Genomic DNA, 22,541 nt, shown 5'->3' on the forward strand with positions numbered 1-22,541 from the left:
TGCAAGGACTGAGAAGCCGTAACACCCCAGGAGCAAGGAGCACCCCAGCACCTAGACACCTAGACTTCGGATTCTTATTTCCCAGTTAAAAAAAGAAAAAAGTACCCAGGGTTACTCAGAAACATGAAGTACAATGGGAACTCTCCTGTTCCAGAAAGAAAGGAAGTGTTAACAAAAAGAAAAAAAGAAAAAATAAACCCTGGTGGGTCATGTCAAAAGGTGAAGGGGGCTCTCACTGGCCATATTTTGAATAATCTGAACAGAAAAAAATTGACAGTCAAAAAGAACTTGTGGGCTCAAACTGCCACTTAAAAAAATGTGGGGGGCGGGGGTAAATGAAAAGCTTTTCTTTCAGACAAATGCCAGCAAATGATCGTAGAAGGAACTGCAGAATTAGAGAGTCACCACTGTGCAACCATGAATGTGATAACTGGTCACGGCCCCTCCGTGGATGCTACGACCCCTGGATGGAAGACTGCTGGTCTCCAAATAGGACACCCAGACTCCTTATTAATTATAAACAGAAAAAGGTGCCTCTGTAGTGGAGGGGTCGAGGAAAATACCCAAACTAGGTGATCAATGGAGTCTCACCAGTAACGGACAATGTGGATACCCCCGAGGGTAAGCCGCTTCTTGCTGACCTCTCTCTATCCCAAACCCCAGGCCAGCTCCATCGGCTGCATTACCTATCATGCTCCTGGGCTGGATCCAGATCCCGCAGCCAAGATTTTATTTCGTAGAAATTACCTCTGAGTAATAGCTTCTCCTTTAAGCAAGCAGCTCAGGCCAACTCCTCCTTCCTGGCAGCCTCACGCTGATTATTTTATTCCACAAGCCTGTCCGCCATTGGGGGAAAGATCCCTACAAAGCTTTTAGGAACCAGTGGACCACCTGCTCCGCCCCCTTTCTCGGCATTGACAAAGAAAGTCGAGGGTCACTGTGAACCTCAGGGTGAGGTCCGGAGTTCAGGCTTGGAGACTGATGCTCTGTCCTTGTTGAAAACCTAGCCACTTGCAACTTAAAATCCTCCTGTTTCAAAAAGACATATTTAACCCAGAGCCCATACTCCATGACCCCTAAGAACTGTGCAGTCTGTAAACCTGAGGACTGTAGCCCTGATCCCCTGAAAATGGAAAGAAGTTTCCTTCCAGCTCTCCCCACCTGACACTCAAAATTTGCCAAATCCTGGACTGTGTCGAACCTCCTGAACACTCTATGTCCTTCCACAGCTCTGCACCTGTATCTGAAATGCCTTCCTATCTTCACGGTCACCTGCTACATAAAGCTGTCTGCAGCTTTCACAGGGCAGGTGAGGTGTCGCTCACCCAAGCTCTGACCACCCATGAAGGCATCTGGCACACTACCGGTCATTCTTCATTTTTTTTTTTAAATGACTTAATTCCACCTGCCCCCTCCCCTCCAAAGATCACACGTTCCACGATAAAAGACATGTCTTAATTATCTTTGCTTCCTTGGTGCCTTGAGGATGATTATGACACAAAACTGAATCTCATTGCCTTGACTCTGCAGCCTATGTGCTAACAAGAGAGAAAAATACACGGAGGGAATATAATTTAAGAACAATACTCGGGGTGCCTGGGTGGCTCAGTTGGTTGTTTTCGATTTGGGCTCAGGTCATGATCTCACAGTTCATGGGTTCGAGCCCCGCATCAGGCTCTGTGCTGACGACTCAGAGCCTGGAGCCTGCTTTGGATTCTGGGTCTCCCTCTCTTTCTACCCCTCCCCCTGTTCGTTCTCCATCCTTCTCTCTCAATAAATGAATAAGCATTAAAAAAAAAAAAAGTTAAAAAAAAACAACAACAATACCATGACCACAAGTTTCGACTGCTGGGGTGGTGAGGCATGGGCACCAAAATGCACACAGCCTCAGAAGGCAGAGAAGGATGTGACCTTTCTGCTTCAGGGAGTCCCAGATCCTGCCCCCGGCCCTCCCCTCCCCCACAGAACTCAGTGGAGAACTTCGATCTCCACGCCAAATTAACCACCCAGAGTATTTGAGAAAATGAGACTCTTCTGCAGAATAATCTATTTGTGGGAGACATGTGTTCTTGGAGAAGCTGTAAAGCATATGATCTTTTTTCCATTTACTTACAACATTAAATTGAAAATTTGTTCCCACAAGGGAATTTTTTTTTTTTTACCATTCCTCCAAAAGCCAAATAAAAGAGCGCACAAGAATGTAGAAAACCTATTAAAACCGCATATTGAAAGAAATAAAAACGACACAGTTCAGATAACATCAGCGCCACTGCCCAAAGGCAAAAAAATAAAAATATACCACTAACGCGGAGCCCTTTCCCACGAATACTGTACCAAGCTAGAAAGGAAACTCATCTCTGGTTTCAAAAGGCAGATTTCTGTCCCAAAGCAGGAGTCTATTGGGAGTTTCTATTTTAATTTGGGAATTAGTTTCAATTTGAGCGATTCTGCACAGGTAAAAATGGAGATGAGCTGATCTAACCATTAACACAGCTGCTCAGGGTTTAAAAGCGTTTTCCAAGACAGCACTTGCACTGGGACATAAGCTCCACTCGTGATGGTTCACTGTGTATACCGGGTTCTTCCAAGTGTCTGCGGTTCTCAGTCTCCTCCATGGCGTATCATTTAGCACCCACGTAATCAAGCATTTAATTTTACATGCGCTTGGACTATTAATTCCTTTTAAAGTTACTTTCTTTCTCCCCTGGCTTTAAGTCTCACATTTGGACCTTCTGCACCTTCACAGAGCCTGTGGAGTGAAGATGGGCTTGCTATTTATTCAAAAGGAGCCCCTTTAATAGGAGAGAATTGGGAGGTTCGCAGCCTCGGGGCTGAAAGCCCCCCGGGGCGTCGGACGTGGACTGGAGCTCTACCGCCATCACTTTCCATTTTGTTACAATTTCTTCCCTTCTCTCAGCTCATTCGCACGACTCGAAAGCAAGGATAATAATAGCAATTTGTGGCACTGTTTGAGGGGTCACTGGAACAAGGAAGAGAAAGCACTCAGCACGAAGAAAGGTCCAGTCTTATAAACACTAAGTATAGAGTACGTACTCAATAAATGGTAGCTACTGTTATTTAAAATGCGTTAAGACAAACTTGTGCCTGAAACTACTAGGTTAGGAGGTTGGGCAGGTAATGCAGCAGGGGGGTGGGGGTGGGGGTGAGGGGGTGGGGGGATCACCAGTAGGTTCTGCTCCAAAGGGGCTTCAGGCTGTAGTTCTTGTAGTCTTTTCCCACTGGAATAAGAGACATCAGAAGTCTTCTCTTTGGCTCTTTTTAAAGCAATTTCTAGTGACTAACTACAGCTACACAGGCACCTGTTTTCTAGAAGTTTATCAGGTACTATTTAAAAACATGTCTACTGGGGTGTCTGGGTGGCTCAGTCAGATAAGCGTCTGACTGCAGCTCGGGTCATGATCTCACGGTTCGTGGGTTCGGGCCCTGCGTCGGGCACTGTGCTGACAGTGTGGAGCCTGAAGCCTGCTTCAGATTCTGTGTCTCCCTCTCTCTCTGTTCCTCCCTTGCTCATGCTCTCTCAAAAATAATATCCAAAAAATAATAAAAATTAAAAAGTGTCTACTTTGATGCTTCAACTATGGTCACAGAAGAACGTTAATATGGCAGAAGGGGACTAGGTGAAGGGAACCCTGTACTACTGGAATTTTTATTTTCTTTGCATTTGGACGGTAAGCTCTACTTATGTTTTTTTTGTGTTCTCATTACATTAAGGTTAACTCTGATTCTGGAAATCTCAAATTACTCTAAATTAAAAGTTCTGGGCAAATGATTATTACTTAGTTCCTTGAGTTTGGGGCTTTTCCTACTTAGGATTAGGTTTCCTTGACATAAATGATAACCATATTTAAAAAAAATAGATATGCTATGAATTATGTGTCCCCCCAGAATTCATATGTTGAATCCTTAACCCCTAAGGTGATGGGAACCCCTAACTGCTTGAATATGGGGCCTTGGGGAAATAATGAAGTCATGACAGCAGGGACCTCACGATGGGATTGGTGCTCTTATAAGAAGACACACCAAAGAGCTTACTTCCTCTCTCTTTCCACTCCCAAGTGATGACATAGCTAGACAATCATCTACAAACCAAAATAAGAATCCTCACCAAGAACCTTGATCTTGGACTTCCCGGCTTCCAGAGCCGTGCTAAAGAAATGTTTGCTGTTTAAGCCACCTAGTCTATAGTATTTACTATAGCAGCCAGAATTAAGACGAGGTTCCAATTCTTACTGATACTATCGTTGAAATCTACTTCTAGCAATTAAACACTTAACTACTAAATTTACCACCTACTTGACTTGGCATGAGTCACTTAATTTTTTTGTACCTTCATCTATAAAGTAAGGGTAAGAAAGTAAACTTCCACACAGGTTCGTAGAATTTAACTATGCCAGGTGCTTAGAAAATGGCCCTTTGGCACTGATGGGCTCAGCTGGTTGAGCGTCTGACTCCTGACTTCAGCTCAGGTCATGATCCCAGGGTCATAGGATTGAGCCCTGCTTTGGGCTCTGTGCTGAGTGTGGAGCCTGCTTGAGATATTCTCTCTCTCTCTCTCTCTCTCTGTCTCTCCCTCCCTCCCTCCCTCCCTCCCTCCCTCTGCCCCTCTCTACCACTTTCTCTCTCTCAAATTAAAAAAAAAAAGGAAGTACCTCCTTTGTGGGCACCACTCACGTTAGCTGCTGTTGCCATTATTATGAAGCCATTGCTGGATTCACATTCCTAGAGCTAGATCTAGGCAAAACATTTTAGACTAATTCTCAAGAGACTTGACTTAGATTGTTGCCGTAAGCTACGCTCGTTGGCTTTCCTGCGTGAAAAGTGTAACTCAATGAAGGGTGTTGTCTCCTAAGATGATCTTACAGTTGTGAATCAGGTTCAACTGTAGGCAATGGTGGGGCAGTTAGTGTGGGAGCCCTAGGACCACACTCCTTGCTGACCCTGCAGGATGGGACCTGACCTTTCCCTTCTATACCCTGTGCCACTCTAGCCAGGCATCTGTGCCCCTCGGTGCAGTTTTACACGTGCAAGCCTCTCAAGGCTCAGAGTAGACTGCAGAAAACCCGGGCAGCACCACATGGTTGCTGCTTTTATGCCAGGAGAAGGCATGGGGCAGGTGCAGTGTGCAGGGTGCTTTGCTGTATTCGGAAACAGGGTGAATGAGAGCTGAACACTTAAAAACCCTGCCCCGGCATTCCGGTCTCACAGTGGGCTGTGCACCTCACAATTAGGCTCCGACTGTTCACCTGCGATGTCTATTATATTGCCAACAGCAGTAGCTTTATAAAGTGAAGGAAAAACACTGAAATGTTTAGCCAATAGGCAGTCTACATTATGCTTCTGAATCCCTTACCACGCACTGCTTTATGGTCATTTTCTCCCAAACTGCACACTCCCTGCTCCCAGCACATGACTTCGACGAGGCAAGAGCCTCAGTAGAAAAAAGAGCAAGGGTAAAGGTGTGACGGTACCGACATTCTCATGGCCCCCAAGGCATGGCCCCTGTCCCTCTGTCACCGGGGGACACTCTCATGGCCCCCAAGGAGCCTCACTTCCTCCGGGCAGACAGCACTGGTGCCCTCAAGGCCAGAGGGGCGCTGGCCGCGAGCCCAGAGGGCAGAGTGGACCCCACCAGCAGCGCCAGTCCAATCAAAGGGAAACGGAGGTGAGAGCCGCGGCCCCAGAGGCGAGGGTGCAAAGCAATGGTCTGAGAAAACGAAGGAACGTCCCTAAAACCAAAAGGTCAAAAGAGATTGTGTGCCCATGACAAGGATGTGATTCATAAATCGGTCTTGACCCTTAGCGACGTTTGGTTTGTTTCACAAGGTGACCCCAGAGGCGAAGCGTGTTGACCCTTTCTTAGCAGCACCTCAACATCTTTTGATTTTTCTCTAAATTCTTACCTGAGGGGGCAGCACTGGGTAGAGAGGTGGATTATTTTTCAAACTAAGAAATACGTGAGGATGTTTTCAGCAGAGAGCTTCCTCTGGAGCTCCTCCTCTCCCCACCCCCCACCCCCTTCAAGGGACCCTGCCAGTCCTCCTTCTACAGTACCTTCCGTTATTTACAAATAAATAACAACACGGTCTTTCCATTTGTTTGATAGCTTAAACTTTCTAAATACAAATGGAAACGTAATACCTTCGCTATTCAAATGAAAACGAACACCCCTGGGAGAGAAAAGAGAGGGTATGGTAGCACACGAGGGAACCCCAAGGACACAGAAACAAGGCAGAAGGCTGACTTGGACCGTAAAACCATAAATCGACACGGAGTGGACCACAGAAAAGATCGGCCAAGTGTCAGAGGACACATGATGAGTCCCGGGCCAACAAGTCTCTAGGACGACTTGTTTCTGGGTATCTTGTGGAGATACCCAGAGTGGATCTGGTGGGAAACCAAAGGAAAGGCCATGCTTTGGCGCAGCCCACACAGACACAGCCCCGGGGAGGGAATGTTCTGGGCCGTGGGCGGGGAATCCTGGTCCCCCGACTGCACTGTTTACAGGCGGCACCCTTGGTGCCACAAGGAGAAGCAGGGGGTCTGGAGTCGAAATGGCACAGTTCCACCCTGGCTCCTCACCTGCTCTGTGACATTCCCAATTTCTCATCTCTCTCTGCCTCGGTTTCCTCTTCTGGGAAATGAGGCCACTGTGCGGGTGGTTGAGAGGACTAAATCAACGATCTACGGTGAAGGTCTTAGCACCTGATGCAGAGGAAGCGTAACTCGATAACGTGATGGCTGTTTCCTGTTTCCTGTTGGTGTCCTCGTGAGGGTGGGCTGATCGGGTCACCGCAGCCCGAGGCCATTACACATCTGGACCATCCACCCATCTCCCCCCACCCTGGTGCACTCCCACCGACGGCATTTTGTTTAATTGGCTTCCCTGTCCCCCTGTCACCGGGGGACGGTACACGTCTCCACGGCAGTTCTGACTCTAAGGCACTGGAGCAGCTGGGAAGTCGGCACACAGTGTGGTCTCTGGGGAGGCGTGTTCATGGGAAATCGGTGGCTCGGAGTCCGACCAGCTCCGAGGCGGTGACGGACCCTCTTGACCTTGACCCCAACGCCCTCGGAGAAGCTGCGCATGCCTCACACCTCCACGAGCATGCCTTACCTGTGACGTGGAGCTTTTCATCGGTGACCTCAGCCTTCAGGTAGATCCGGCCCCTCTTCTCTGTGTGGTCCATCCCACAGAGGCTGGGGACATTGATCACACACTGCTTGTGCACGTTCATATCACAGGCTGTGAATCAAGAAAGCAAAGGGTAAGGCTGGACATATGGGCTCAAACCATCACCTCCTCAGTGTTTTGCTGTATGAGCACAAGTGAAAATGAGCTACCCTCTAACTCGATACTTTGCTATAATGTTTTTGGTGACACCAAGAACTGTTAGCAGATGTCCCTTACCACACAGGCTCCGTGTGACAATATCCTTAAAATACCCGTGCCATATTTGTCCAGTCTTAACTGAAGCAAAATACCCCTGCCTGCTCGTCTGTGGATGCTTCAGATATTTAACACTGTACAGAACGCACACAGGTAAATGCATACAAAGCACAGGCTGCTTAGTATTTCATGCACGCAGAGGCAAATTATATGCACATTTTAAACAGAGGATATTCTTTGCCAAATAATTTCTTATGCCTTTCTGAGCTGACCACTCAGCAAGAATATGAGTCCGTGGGGCGAGTACAGGAAGTTTGGAAAATTTCTTGCCTTAGTTAACTCTGTATCTCTGAGAAGGCTTCGGTACGTTGCATTCTTTTTTTTTTTTTTTTTTTTTTTAAGAACTTGTATTTGAGATTTTAAACCTGTCTTCAAATATTTAAATATTATTCTAAGTAAAACAAATACACGCCTGGCATGCTGAGCCATTCCTTACCAGCTGACATTACGTGGGTGAGATAGGGAGGAATAAAAAGATCAGTCTTAGTGCCGTGAACCAAAGAAACTCTGGAGAGAATCCTGTGTGCTGAACGCAAACATGAGTGCCTGTGTAGGTGTTCCAGCTCTGTTGTCCTTGTCCCTTCAGGCTGCCAAGAGGAGTGATGGCCACTGGACTCCTCACAAGCCCCCAACGGGATGCTACGAGGCTCTTCCGTAGCATTCAAGGTGGAGCCTTCGTGTTCGTTTCATTTTGAGTGTTTAACATGGTGAGGTAAATTGCAAAAAGCATCGCAAATAACATAGACTTGCTATAATTCAAGGCGGAAAGGAGGATAATGGTCACAAATGAGGAAAGGACAATCACCCGATTCACAAACGTGAATTCTGTTTAGGTTTCTATTTCTGAAGCTAACCATTCAGAATCAAGCACCTTGAGGCAGCCAACAGAAACGCTTCTGAAAAGGTGTGCTATCCATCGGACTTGTATTAACCACATCCTATCTGTAAGTGCCTGGGCAGAATTGTAACTTGGAAGAAATAAACGCCAGCCTCTCTGCAAAGGACAGGCACAACAGGGACGCAAAAGTGCCCTGGGTTGTATCCCTGTCTTGACTCCCCCATTAGCAGCTTTGAGATCTTGGAAAACTCAAGTGTTCCGTCTGATCCCATTTCCTACTCTGCAAACCAAGTGGCTGCTCTGGACAGTGGTTGCTAAGGTCGTTCCCCTACCAAGCAGAATTGCACACAGTATTGTAACCCTACGACGTGTGAGGCACAGAAAGAGATACCTTCTCTGCGGAAGTTAAGGGAGGTGTTGGGGTCCTGGCACCCGTGAGCTTCTTGGCTTCCCTTGAGGAAGGAGCACAGGCCCCAGAAGCCATACGACTCCAAGGAAAAGAGCTGACCACAAAACAAAACCAAACAAAAGCACTGGCCCAGTTCAGCGGCTTTCAAGATTTTTTAGTAGCGGGACCCATTTTTCCAACAAAATCTTAAGCAGAATCCCAACATATAAACCAGATGAGTGTTCCTTCATTAGCATAAGCCTAGTTAACGAATTCAAATTGGTACCATTTATTTGGTATAAGGACATTCGTGGATAACCTATAGAGCCCCCTGGTCCAAACAGAACCGTGAAACCAGCTGTCTCGGTTCAGCCCTGACAGGGCACTTACTTCTGTGCTTTGTTAAAGTTGTCCCGCAGCCCCAAATCCAGACTCAGAACAGAAGCATATGTAGAGATGGTAAATGTCGTTCGACAACATACAACCGGGTTGGCTCTTCGGTTAAGTGGATTCGGCAGCAGAAACTTGGCTGCACGCTCAGCCCCGTGAGTAAAGCTGGCAGAACACGGTCTCCACCATCATCTCCAACTTGTCAAGCTTGAGTGTGTAACACACTGAATGAAGTGTTCACTCTTGTTCCAAGTTTTAAAATACTTAGGAGTGTATTTACAAATGCACTTAGAATTCACATTCGCAGAATCCCTGAAAAACCATGTCTTTGGAATCCCAGGGTTTCTCAAAACACAGAAAACCACTGGTCTGGATCATCACAAAGGTTTTGTTTAGGCTATTAAATTTGACAGCTCTCTAAGGTGAAGAACCCCCATGTGCTGAGAAACCATCCATCTGTTCTATAATGTTCACTTAACCTTGATTTGTATATACACCACCTTCGTTCCATGCAGGACACACAAAGCGTTTGGCCATAATAGCAACATTTAATGAATGGCAATATATTGATGTTTCCCCAACACTCTCCTGTCTACCAGAAAAACAGGTTCGGTAATTACCTTTTTGTGTCCTAAAAGTAGAAACCATTATTGAAACAGATAAACGGCCTGGAGAATCTCATAAGAACGATCAAAACAAAGAGTTTCCATAGTTGTTTTCCTTCTACCTGGTGCTTGATGACAATACATGCAGGGCAAAAAAGGAGAATGCAGGGGGGCTGATGCCTTGTCCATGGTCTTCGTGACTCCATCTCTAACCGGACTGACAGAAACTTGATCTGTCCATGAACGTGCAGGGTGAGCAAACTTAAGATGTCTGGTTTTTATTTTCATTGTAGTTTCAGTTTTAAGGAGAGCCTACTGGATTTTTCCACAGTCCACCCACTAATTAGACACAGGAAGATAATGACTAGGGTTGCTTAGCTTATCGTGAAGCCTAACCAAATGTGGAATCTGGAGGTGGGGGAGTCTACCTTCAACACATGGCATTTGCTTTGGGGTTTGAGTAGCCTGCATTTTACAGTGATGGAAGATTTCCACCACAAAAGACTGTGACAGTACTAACTTCATTTATAAATCGGGTGTTCTTTGTGTGTGTGTGGGGGGGGGTTCACAATCAGGCAAGTAAGTAGTTTAATAAATCAGAACACTGACAGTGGAGCGATCCTATACTTTTCTGGTGTGGTATGTATTTGAACGGGTTCTTTTTATTTATTCAAAAAAATCTTTTTAAATGTTTATTTTTGAGAGAGAGAACGAGCGAGCATGAGCCGGGGAGAGGCAGAGAGGGAGGGAGACACAGAATCCGAAGCAGGCTCCAGGCTCCCAGCTGTCAGCACAGAGCTCGACGCAGGGCTCGAACTCATGAATGGTGAGATCATGACCCGAGCTGAAGTCGGACACTTAACCGACTGAGCCACCGAGGTGCCCCCGAATAGGGTTTTTTTATTGATGAGTTTGTGTTGAAAAGTTACTAAACCCGAAGTGCTCTGCAAACCCTGCACGTACACGGCAGAGCCTCACCTCATCTAGTGGAAAAGAAAACTTACTTACTGTCACATTTCATCCCTTGATGGATAAGTCCATACAGCAATGACCCACAGTGATCACAGAAGGTGGGGCTTCCATAAGTGTGGATTTTAAACTTGTGCTTGCTCCTGGGGTCCTGGTGGGGAGAAGAAGCGCATTGTTCAGTCCAGTCATGAAAGAAACACATTTTTGGACTAAGCCAAGTTCAGGCCCTGCCTCTTCCCCTCCCCATGTCGAGGTTCAATAGAACCAGACTGTGCACCATTCTCTGGGATAATTGCACGGGTGGTGGTGACTTTGCCACGTTGAGTTTTAAAATTTTTTTTTTTCAACGTTTTTTATTTATTTTTGGGACAGAGAGAGACAGAGCATGAACGGGGGAGGGGCAGAGAGAGAGGGAGACACAGAATCGGAAGCAGGCTCCAGGCTCCGAGCCGTCAGCCCAGAGCCTGACGCGGGGCTCGAACTCAACGGACCGCGAGATCGTGACCTGGCTGAAGTCGGACGCTCAACCGACTGCGCCACCCAGGCGCCCCTGCCACGTTGAGTTTTTATGAGCTGCCCACTTTGAGCCATATAAGAAATACCCATGTTTCCTTTCTTTATGGGGTGTAATTTCCACACACCAGGGTTTTCACCAATGTTACCACCTTAGGACCTAGAATCATAATAGTGCTGGAGGGCAAGCACAGTGTTTTAGATGCCATGGTATTTATTGCTGGGTCTCTCGCGCCTAGCACAGGCTGCAGCACAAGGTAGATACAAAATCAGGGTGTATTTGTGAAGCTGAACGGAATGATCCTGGATCTGCTTAATGGAGTATGGGTGATCTCCTTTTGGGCGAGTTTTCTAGAAGTACAATATTAAGACCAGATATGCACCCAAACCAACAGAGACATCTTCCTGCTTCTGCACTATTTCCCGTAACATTATATGCATTTGCACAGGGAAGCTCCAAGGTAATCAGGTGAAAATTGGAAATGCACTGAAAGTATACTCCCCGTGGCCCCCTGCTGCCACCTCATTACTTTCCCTAGCATAACATACAAATTACTGAAGGTACAAAACAGCTTTCTCTCAAATAGCCTTTCTGTTCCCCAATCCATAGACAGATCGCAGATAAGGAACTAAACATTATATACAGCCTAGTAGAGTAAGTAAAGAGCATGGGCCCTGCAGTCAGACGGCTTGGGTTCAGTTCCAGGGTGACTACCTCTGAGAAGCGGGACCTCGGACAAATATCATTTCCTCCACAACTGCAAACTGGGAAATTAACAGTACCTATCTTACAGAGCTGTTACGAAGACAAGTCAGTCTTGTTAAATGCTTGGGTGGGTCTATCTGGGTAGATTAGCGCCTCTGCTTCTTGGACCTCCATTACTAATATGCAAACGTAGAGGGTTGAGCAGAAAGACTTTCATGTCCTACTTGAAATATTAAAAAAAATTTCAGGGGCACCTGGGTGGCTCAGTCGGTTGAGCATCTGACTTCGGCTCAGATCACGATCTCGGGGTTTGTGAGTTTAAGCCCCGCATCAGGCTCTGTGCTGACAGTGCTCTGGATTCTGTGTCTCCCTCTCTCTCTGCCCCTCCCCTGCTCTCTCTCAAAAATAGACAAATATTTTAAAAAAAAATTCATACTCAAGTCTGTTTATCAGGGCACTTCCTTGTTGAATTCCTCCTCCTGAATCATTTTTGGCGGCCCAATCAGCTGTAACTACAGAGCTGCCATTGACTGAATTAAGAGAAGACAAAAGAGGAACAAGGTTTTGGGGATGGGCACGAGGTCAACAGCTCCACTGCAGACAAGGTAAGCTTGACTTATCCCGTTAGTCTAGTGCTGTGTATACACGAAAGAAAGATACTCTTGGCTTTTGACTTTCTAAAAGCCTAGATGCTGGTGGTGACTTGAGGGAATTCCAAAGGTGATTTTGATTCTATGAGATGACTTATCTTTTGGTTGACTTTAGAGTCTAAAATCTAGGCCACATATACCAATGAATTACACAGCTGACCCTTGAACAATACGGGGGGGAGGAGGGAGTTAGGGGTATCGACACCCACTCCCCCACAGTTGAAAATCCATGTATAACTTTGACTCCTCCCAAACTTAACTACTAATAGCCTACAGTTGACTGGAAGCTTTACCAGGAACATAAAATAGTCGATTAACACTTATTTTGTATGCTATAGGTCATATATACTGTAGTCTTGTAATGAAACTAGAAGAAAAAAAATGTTAAGAAAAACAGAAGAGAAAGTAATACAAAATCTATGTATATGTGGATTCATGCAGTTCAAATCTATGTTGTTCAAGCATCAACCATAATTACTTTTTAAAGTCATAAAACTTAAAATTCTAGAATATTTCAATCACGCAGAATCTTATAAAGAATATTACACTAAACATGCAAGCACCAGACTTGATACATGTTAACATTTCATTTTTCACTGTATTATTATCTTCAGTCTGCAGAGGCATTAGTGACCTTCAAAGTCACGTGGCCAGGGAAGGGCTCAGATAGGATCCGACCAACGTTTGCATCTTTAACACTGATTCCCATCCAAGAGCTTTGAAAAAATCCATCCAGGATCTTAACATAGTTTCAAACAAAGTTTTATATTTTCAACACATTTTTTAAAACAAGCCTACTACCTGTTTTGTAAATAAAGTTTTATTAGAACACGGCCATGCTCACTCATTTATATATTTTCTGTGGCTACCATGGCCGAGTTAAGTAGTTGTGACAGAGCCCACAAAGCCTAAAACATGGCTACAAAGCCTAAAATGTTAGCTATCTGGCCCTTACAAAACAAAACAAAACAAAACAAAACAAAACAAAACACAACAAAACACAACAAAAAACTTTGCCTGCCTCTGCTTCAGATCATGGTTTTCAAAATATGGTCTCCACAAGGCACCAGCATCACCTGGAACTTGTCAGAAATTATTTAGCCCTTCTCCATACTGAATGAATCAGAAACTCTCTACGTGAGGCCTCAAGGTTCATGGTTCGACAAATCCTTCAGGTGATCCTAATGTTGGCAGGCACATAAAGACTGAGGGCCTTTAGAACGTCATTTCGTAAAGATCTAGTAAGTGCCTAATAGGTGCTAGGTACAGGTGTGTGCAGATGATTAGCAATATTGAGGTAGATCATTAGTTTACTTTCTAAATGTCTCTTAGGGTGTGAAAGATCAATGCCATCCTTGAGAGACTATTTTCCTTAACAAATAGTAGCTGTGAATATGGTCCCAAGTATGGGCTTAGCCTTCCTCCGTCAGAGCATCCCACCATTTCTCCAATCTCCCAGATGTTAGGCAGAACGTCAAGGGCACAGAACAATGTCAGGATCAATTAAAAGTTCTCATGTTGACAGTAAAGGTTACGTCCCACCACGTGGAGGGCAAACAGGGTGCTAGAGGAAAGGAATCAGGCAGTTCTCCCTGCAGAAGGAAGGCATCAACAGCAGGCACTAAATAAGGCACGGCAGCTCACGCACAGCCCTCTGGAGCCTGGGTGTGTCAGGCAGCTCCAGGGCGGCTGTCCTGCCAGTCGGTTGTCACTCAGATCTCTGTTGATGTGGCACACAGGCAACTTGCTTCACTTTTCAGGAAAATCTAAGTCCTACTCATCTGGTCCCCAAATGGCATCTTTAGGCTCTAACCGTTTGGAGGTGTAGGAAGAGAGGAAACCATCACTTCCACCTTCTGTAGAAGAGTGGAGGATGACCAAGTCTTGGGAGTCCTCACACTCCAAAATCATGAGTGGCCAAAGATCAGGTCTATGATAACGACAGTGATAACTGTCAACCTGTTCGTTGATCATCAAGTGCGTGCAAGTGTTTTACAAATGACCAAGACCTCTCCTACAAAAAGAGCATTTACCAGGATTCTGGAGACCTGTGTTCTGACTTGAGTCTTGATACAAATTCCAACCTTGGACAAGCCATGTCACGCATTTATAAAGCATAAATAAAGCCAGTCTGCCTGTGTCGTAGTCTGGGGGTGGGGCTTACCTTAGGGAACATGAGTGAGGGCTTTGCAACCTGAAAATCCCTAGACAAATACAAGATTATTACAGTTATACTATCCTTAGAAGGAAACTCCAAGATGCCCAAGGTTTTCCAGTAATAGTGGACGTGGGCCAGAATGGGAAGAGAGCAAGAGGAAAGCTGATCAACTTTGGGGCTCACAGGTGGTTGGAATGGAAGCCAAGTTGGCAACAAGGCAGGCGACTTCCTCTGGGGTCCTGGGCCCCAGACTGGCCTTCCCAGGCAAGTGACCCGCGCCGGGTGGTAAACTGTGAAACCACCCTCCAACCCAACCCGACTGTGTACTGCTTTGCCCATAAGGACAGTTCATCTCTCCCTCCACGGAAATGGAATGCAGGAGCACGGACACTCATTTCCAGTTGAATTAATCTCACCTCCTCTGACAAAAGAAACCACACTGTTAGCTAAAGAGCCATGACTTACGATGATTTACAGAGAACAGCTGTCCTAAAAAGCTCTCAGGTTCTTTCTGTTCCTATCCATGGCTGCTGGCTAGTGGTGTGCCTGACTTCTTTGGGCTCTGATTTCCTCATCGGGAATCTGAAGGGATTGGGTCAGCACTTTGGAGTTGGTATTTCACGGGGCCCTACAGGTGTCAGGAGATGCCCGTGGGCTGCTGAGGGTCGGGGGAGGGAGGCCACCGCTAAAATGAAAGTTAACCAGGTTGGACGATCTCTGATTCAGTCTTGTTTTTAGAAAGAAAAACTATTAATTTTTATTTTGAAACAATTTAAGACTCACAGCAGTCTGTAAAAATAGTACAGGTTGTTCCCATATACGCTTCACCCAGCTTTCCCCAGTGATAACATCGTATATAACCACAATATGTTAGGAAAACCAGGCCTGGGACGCTAAGTGGCATTAACTATAGACTTCAGGGTTTCACCAGATCTTACATGCATAATTCCAATGCATGTATTTTTTTAATGTTTATTTTTGAGAGAGAGAGAGAGAGAGAGAGAGAGTGAGCAAGCATGAGTGGGGGAGGGGCGGAGAGAGAGGGAGACACAGAATCTGAAGCAGGCTCCAGGCTCTGAGCTGTCAGCACGGAGCCTGACACAGGGCTCAAATTCACAAACCAAGAGATCGTGACCTGAGCCAAAGTCAGATGCTTAACCAACTGAGCCACCCAGGTGCCCCTCCAATGTGTGTATTTTTATTGTACAGCTTATGAACCAAATACACCGTGTACCGAATGGGGAATACAGTACTGTTTGCTGGGTAAATACCACGAATTCAAGTAGACCACCAGCAAAGGAGCGTATATTGCTATCTACCAAATACATAACCCACTGGATTTCGTGACAGGGTGGTGGGAGGGGGAGTCGAAAGATTTATTGGAAAACCAGAATCAGAATGCTTTTCTCAAAGCAAAGAAACCATGTGCTGTTTCCAAACCTTTCTGACCAGATTTTCAAATCAAAAGGATTTCAGGGTGGAGGATAACCGGGGGCCCCCCCAAGTGACGGTGGCAGCGGGGGGGTCGTGGGCCTTGAAAGGTAAGTTGTGGGCTTCTGGGGGTGCATGTAACCCAGGCTTGTCTCGTGTTGTTTTCGCCGCTCCCTCCTGGCCTAACCTAACCATCTCAGGCCCAAACCCCCAAAATGGCAAATCACTAAGCTGCTTCCTCCTTCCGGGAAGCCTCCCCAGACATGAACACCAGTCACAATTTTCCTCTTTCCACTGGCCTTCCAGAACGTGTGATTTCAGTCTTTAATATGCCACTTACACATTCTGCTGCTTATGGGGTTATTACTTTACCTCCTCTTTCATTTTTTTCCTCATTGTATCACACACACAAGCACATCCCAGACATACACACAGAGGACAGGACGAAGTCCGAGAGGCCCTCAAGCTCACTGTTGAATTTGCAGCTGGATCAGAACCAAGGCAAGAATTTTTAGTATTATATCCAAGCTCCCTGGGGACCCCAGCAAAAAGGGAAAAGAAACAGAGGCCTCTAGGACTGCAAAGCCACCTGGATACAGTCACCTGTCTTATTTTCCTCTAAAACCATTTGTCTCACGCATGCTGAGCCTTCAGTGAATGTGTACTAAGGTCTTCACAAAAGCTTATTTTTACCACTATGCACCTGAGGATTGGAGATAAAGGAATCCTACATATTACTTATGGTTGAGTCTGACCTTACTTAGACACCCCCCGCCCCCAACAGACACACAAATGGCGGGTATACTCCAGGCCTTCACTATTACAAAGTTACTAAAATTTCCCCCACTTAATGCAATACGTATAATCTTACTTTCGACTTCTCTAGACACTGGCAGCCTCTCATTAAGTGGAGTATGAAACCTACTGTCACATGTCAGAAGCCTGACATTATGTTATAATGAAAGGGGGAGCCATTCAGCTCTGCTGTTTCTGTTGTAGACGCAGTTCGAGGGAGAAAAAAGAAGTTTCTGACTAAACCAATTTTCATAGGCACAAATGAAGTCTAACCCGCAAATCTAAATCTAGACCTCTTAGAAAAGAGTAACAAATGAAAATTTCAAGTTCTACTGAAAGCATCTGTGGTCTGTTTCTCACATCTTAGTTTTTATAATACAGCAACTTAAAACTTAATTAGCTTTCCTTGGAGACATTGTTCCACATTTCTACCAGGACTTGTCAGTCTTTTGTCAAAATCACCACCACCATTATGCAATGGGCTGAAAATAAACCCATGGGTCTATGCTGCACAAAATTTTGATACTGATGAGGCCTTAAGTGTCCTGGATGCCTTCTTGTTGTGTTAGCTATAACCATCTAGAAGGTGTGCTCAAGGAAAGTTGTTTTTTTTTTTTAATGTTTACTTGAGAGAGCGAGTGAGCGAGCAGGGGAGGTCTTGGGGGGGGGGGCGGGGGAGGGGGCTGGAGGGGAATCCCAAGCAGGCTCTGCATTGTCAGGGCAGAGCCCAATGCAGAGCTGGAACCCACGAACATGAGATCATGACCAGAGCTGAATCCAGGAGTTGGATGCTTAACCAAGTAAGCCACCCAGGCACCCCTCAAGGTACGCTTTAAGCGGTGGCCTTCAAGGCTGGAGTCCTCCAATGTGTAATGTGAAACCTCCAGAGGGGCTAAAGCTCCCTATACACCCATTGGCAGGCAATCAATGATGCTTTTTGATGTTTACAGTTGAACAGCCATCATTTCAAATGCCCTTTTAATTTGCCGAGTAAAATAATGGCAGCCTTTTGGCCGGAGGTCAGCCTGCCTTGGATTTTCCAGCAGTATTTGAAGGTCTCTGAAATGCCCCACAGGTTTCTCACAGAGCACCAAAATGGCTGTCACTGAGGGCCAGAGTTCAGACTTTAACAGTCTCTTGAAAAGACTGTTTTTAACTGAGAGAAGCCTGTGGGGTGGCTTCCTTAAGCGCCCCAAGCAGTGTGCCTCCTGCAAGCTGCTCCTTCTAAATACCAAGGAAAATTCCCCATGTTCACCATCTGATGTGTTCTCATGAATCATACTGTAAGCCAAGCCTGGGTCTAAATGTCACCCACATGCTGACTATACAAGCAACACCAAGAACACTGCTCCAAGGGTGAATCTGGCATCATTTCTGTGATCTTAAATTTCTTGGGAAATTTTTTTAATAACATTCAAAATTCCTATTTAAGTTGTTGTTGTTGTTGTTGTTACCATGAGAATATAACCAAAACCAGATCATATGATCAGGGTGACTTTATGTAACTTGAATATCACCATAATTATTACACTGGACACCATGTACTGAGCAAGGCTCCCAAATCCCTTCTCAGGCTGCAGAATCGGCCTGGTCCACTGGATATTTGGGTGCACAGCATGCCTCAGGCCTTGGATTACACCGGCTTGCTTGAATGGTGCCTGTCGTAAGGAAGAACCAAGGACCTTGCATTTCTGTTGACAGTTAACTTTTTATCTTAACGTAGCCCTATTTTATTCTGATGAAGAACACACATCTTTACAGGTGAACTAACTTGTCCAACCGGGTTCTGCCAGTGGAGGAATTCTTATGGGTCCTTTGCCCAGTTGTACAAGATGCCGTAACCATTAAATACAAAGCAGCCAACTCTTAAAAAAAAATTCTACATAAATCTCTACCAGCAAGACAATGGCTAAATAAACCAAACGTATTTATACTATGGAATACTACGTAGCAGTTAAATCAAATGAGCTAGGTCTTTCTGTAACCATAACATGCACAGGTCTCTAAGATATACTGTCTAATGAAAAGAGTACACCCGCAGAATGGAACATAAAAAAATGACATTCAGGTAGAAAAACAGAATGAAAGACAACCCCCCCAGATATAAAACAATACAGCCATATATATATATATGCGCCTCTGGGAAAGTGTAGTGACAGAATAGATTTAGAAATGACAGGGAGAGGAGACTACACCTATCTGAAAAGATTTAAGTTAAAAAGAATGAATTCACACAATGCCTCTGTAATCCAAATTACCTTGAATCCCAGCTGAATATATATGGTTATATTTCAAATGGATCATGAGATGCCGTTAGAGGGAGAGCCTGCACGTGTCAAAGGAACTGGGGCACAACTGCTCAACCTGGTGATAAACGAACTGTGTCTATAGCTTTTCCAGCAATCTGCTGAGAAGGTGCCTATATGAGCTCACTCTGCAGATATTTGGAACCAGTAGCCATCAATGAGAGGGAAATCTTTTTTTTTTTTTAATGTTTATTTTTGAGAGACAGTGAGAGACAGAGTGTGAGCGGGGGAGGGGCAGAGAGAGAGAGAGAGACAGAGAGAGAGACAGAGACAGACAGACAGAATCTGAAGAGGCTCCAGGCTCTGAGCTGTCAGCACAGAGCCTGATGCGGGGCTCGAACTCACAAGCCGTGAGATCATGACCTGAGCCGAAGTCAGACACTTAACTGTCTGAGCCTCCCAGGTGCCCCGAGAAGGAAATCTTAATTAAAAGCTATAATATAACCACCATCTCCCTGCCTGTAATCAAACTTATATGCTTCCATCATCTTAGGACAAAAACTTGACATATATTGATGTCCTGTCACTTACAGCTTTCAAATTACAAAAGAATCTTTGACGGTTTAGTATGAAATTCTGGTATTAAAATGTTTAAAATGTGCAAATATCCAAGTCACAAAGCCTAATGTTATTCATTTAAAAGTATGGGATCTCCTCTTCATTTCACCCCAAAAATCATTTACTGGACACTTAACTATGTGCCAGGCAACATGTATATGGTGGTAAAGACTTCAGGTGTGGCTCAGGTCGAGTCTCACTTGGGAGAAGCAGAGTTACATTTTATTACCAAATCACTCCTAATTTTCAGTGGCTCAACACAGTAAACATTTATTTTTTTGTTCTTTCTCCTGGGACCCAAGCTGAGAGAGCAGCCCTCATCTGGGATATTGCCAGCCTCATGGCAAAGGACAATGTCAGAACCACTCAACGGCTCTTAAATCTCTGACTTGGAAATGATGCCATCATTTCCGCTCACATTTCATCAGCCAAAGCAAGACACACGGCCAAGCTGGGAATCAGCAGGGCAAGCGTATATAATCCTCTCTGTGAAGGGACAGAAAACATTTTGAGTAGTAATATAATCCACAAAGACACAGAGAAAGCTCACACCCTACTGCCATTTTATAATATTTGAGGAAGGACAAAAGAATGGATTAAGAACTTCAAATTTTGAAAGCTTGTAGGTTTTAAGGTCAACTGAAGATAGTTTTAAGTTGGGGGTTATCAGAGACCCATCTACCTTGTAGAGGTTATGTTAGCTTAGCAGCAAAGAACACCCCCATCTCAGTGGCTTATGACAACACACACTTACTTCCCTCTCATGTTGTAAGTCAGGGCTACAGAGTAGAAGCACCTGTCTGCTCATTCTAGGACCAAGGGATGAAGGCTCAAGCATTGTCTGGAATACACCATTACCAGGTAAAGAAAACCAAGAGGTAGAATTGAACAGTGAAATCTGTTAATGCTATTTAAAAACAATAATATTTTTTTCCCGTTTTAAGTTTTTATTTTGAAATAGCTTGAAACACACAAGTGGTAAAAATAGTGCAGAGAGTTCCTGTGTATTCCTCAACCAGCCTCCCCCCACGCCCGCTGCCTGTGATAATAGCTTACAAAGCCAGAGTAGATGATCAAAATCCAGAAATACAGATATGGGCACAAGATTGTACAGATTTCACCAGTTTTTTAATTTTTTTTAACGTTTATTTATTTTTGAGACAGAGAGAGACAGAGCATGAATGGGGGAGGGTCAGAGAGAGGGAGACACAGAATCCGAAACGGGCTCCAGGCTCTGAGCTGTCAGCACAGAGCCTGATGCGGGGCTCGAACTCACGGACCGCGAGATCATGACCTGAGCCGAAGTCAGCTGCCTAACTGTCTGAGCCACCCAGGCGCCCCAGTTTTTATGTGCACTCATCGAGTGTGTGCATATAATCACATGAAATTTTATCACATTGACAGTCATGATAAGAAAAGCTCCAGGGCACCTGGGTGGTTAAGTGTCCGACTTTTGATCTCAGCTCAGGTCATGATCTCACGGGTTTGTGAGTTTGAGCCCCGCACTGGGCTCTGTACTGACAGCACACAGCCTTCTTGTGATTCTGTCTCTCCCTCTCTCTTCCCCTTCCCGACTTGCACTCTCTCCCTCTCAAAATAAACTTAAAAAAAAAAAAAGCTCCATCACCACAAAGAAGCCCCCTTCTACCACCCCTTTAGGGTCACAAGCTACCTCCCCCCATCCCTAACCTCTGGCAAACACTGATCTGTTCTCTATTAGACGAATTTTTGTAACACTTTTTTAAGCACCACATAATGTTTGTGCTAATTAAAGATTTGGTTAGCTCCAGTGCCGTCGTTTGAAAGGAAAATAAAATAGGAATATAAGAGGCATCTTAATTATGTGAACCCTTGCCAGCCCTGAACAAAGTTATTTGTTTTCTGAAAAAAAAAAAAAAAAAAAAAAAAAAAAAAAAAAAAATTCATGGCCAAGTTTATATGATGATCTGAGAACAAATCAGAGATAAATGGAAACATATTTATTCAAGAGTCTCCAAGATCCTATCATCTTTGTTTAATTTAGTAAAGACAGAATTGGGTTGTTGGTCATGTGAGGAACCCTGTGTGACATTCTAAGATGGCATGGGACAAATTCTGAAGCCTAGTATTTCAGAGTAGGGAGATGCTTCATCATTGTCATGGACTGGAAAAAGTATAACATACATTTGCAAGAAGGCTGATTTTCATGGCTCCCTATAATGCTGGAAAATTCTCCAGCAGCTGGTATTCATTCAATGATTAAACACAACAGAGGAGACAGATGAATGTATCCTGTTCTCCCTCCTGACTGCAAAGTCCAGAGGGGGCAGGATTCCTTCTTTCCTGAGGTAACTCTGATTCCTTCTCCAGATGGCTCATTACTAATATTACTCCTCCTAGCTCTTAGGAGATATTTACTTCCTGATGGCCAATGATCTTTTCGGTCATGACTGCATTTTTTTTTAATGTTTATTTTGAGAGCGAGTGAGCATGAGCAGGGGAGGGGCAGAGAGAGAGGGATTCTCCCAGGTGCTCTGTCAGTGCAGAGCCCAATGTGGGGCCCGATCCCACGAATCGTGAGACCATGACTTGAGCTGAGATCAAGAGTTGGACTCTTAACTGACTGAGCCACCTAGGCACCCCCTTTTTTTAAAAAAATTTTTTTAACGTTTATTCATTCTTCTGAGAGACAGAGCATGAGTGGGAAAGGGGCAGAGAGAGGGAGGCACAGAATCCGAAGCAGGCTCTAGGCTCTGAGCACTCAGCACAGAGCCCGACACAGGACTC

General features: G+C 45.1%; 1 protein-coding gene across 3 annotated transcripts in view; it reads right to left on the bottom strand.

Annotated features, from left to right (window-relative positions):
* The window catches only part of PRKCA (protein kinase C alpha), a 404,865-nt gene that overhangs the window by 118,340 nt on the left and 263,984 nt on the right, over positions 1 to 22,541 (bottom strand). For all 3 annotated transcript variants that reach the window (XM_042917374.1, XM_042917372.1, XM_042917373.1), the window contains 2 exons: positions 10,698 to 10,809; positions 7,136 to 7,264 (listed from right to left, as the gene is read on the bottom strand). In XM_042917374.1, coding sequence (XP_042773308.1) covers positions 7,136 to 7,264; positions 10,698 to 10,809 — 241 coding nt within the window. The remainder of the gene's footprint in view (positions 1 to 7,135; positions 7,265 to 10,697; positions 10,810 to 22,541) is intronic.

This window comes from Panthera leo, chromosome E1, assembly GCF_018350215.1.
Source record: "Panthera leo isolate Ple1 chromosome E1, P.leo_Ple1_pat1.1, whole genome shotgun sequence".
NCBI lineage: Eukaryota > Metazoa > Chordata > Mammalia > Carnivora > Felidae > Panthera > Panthera leo.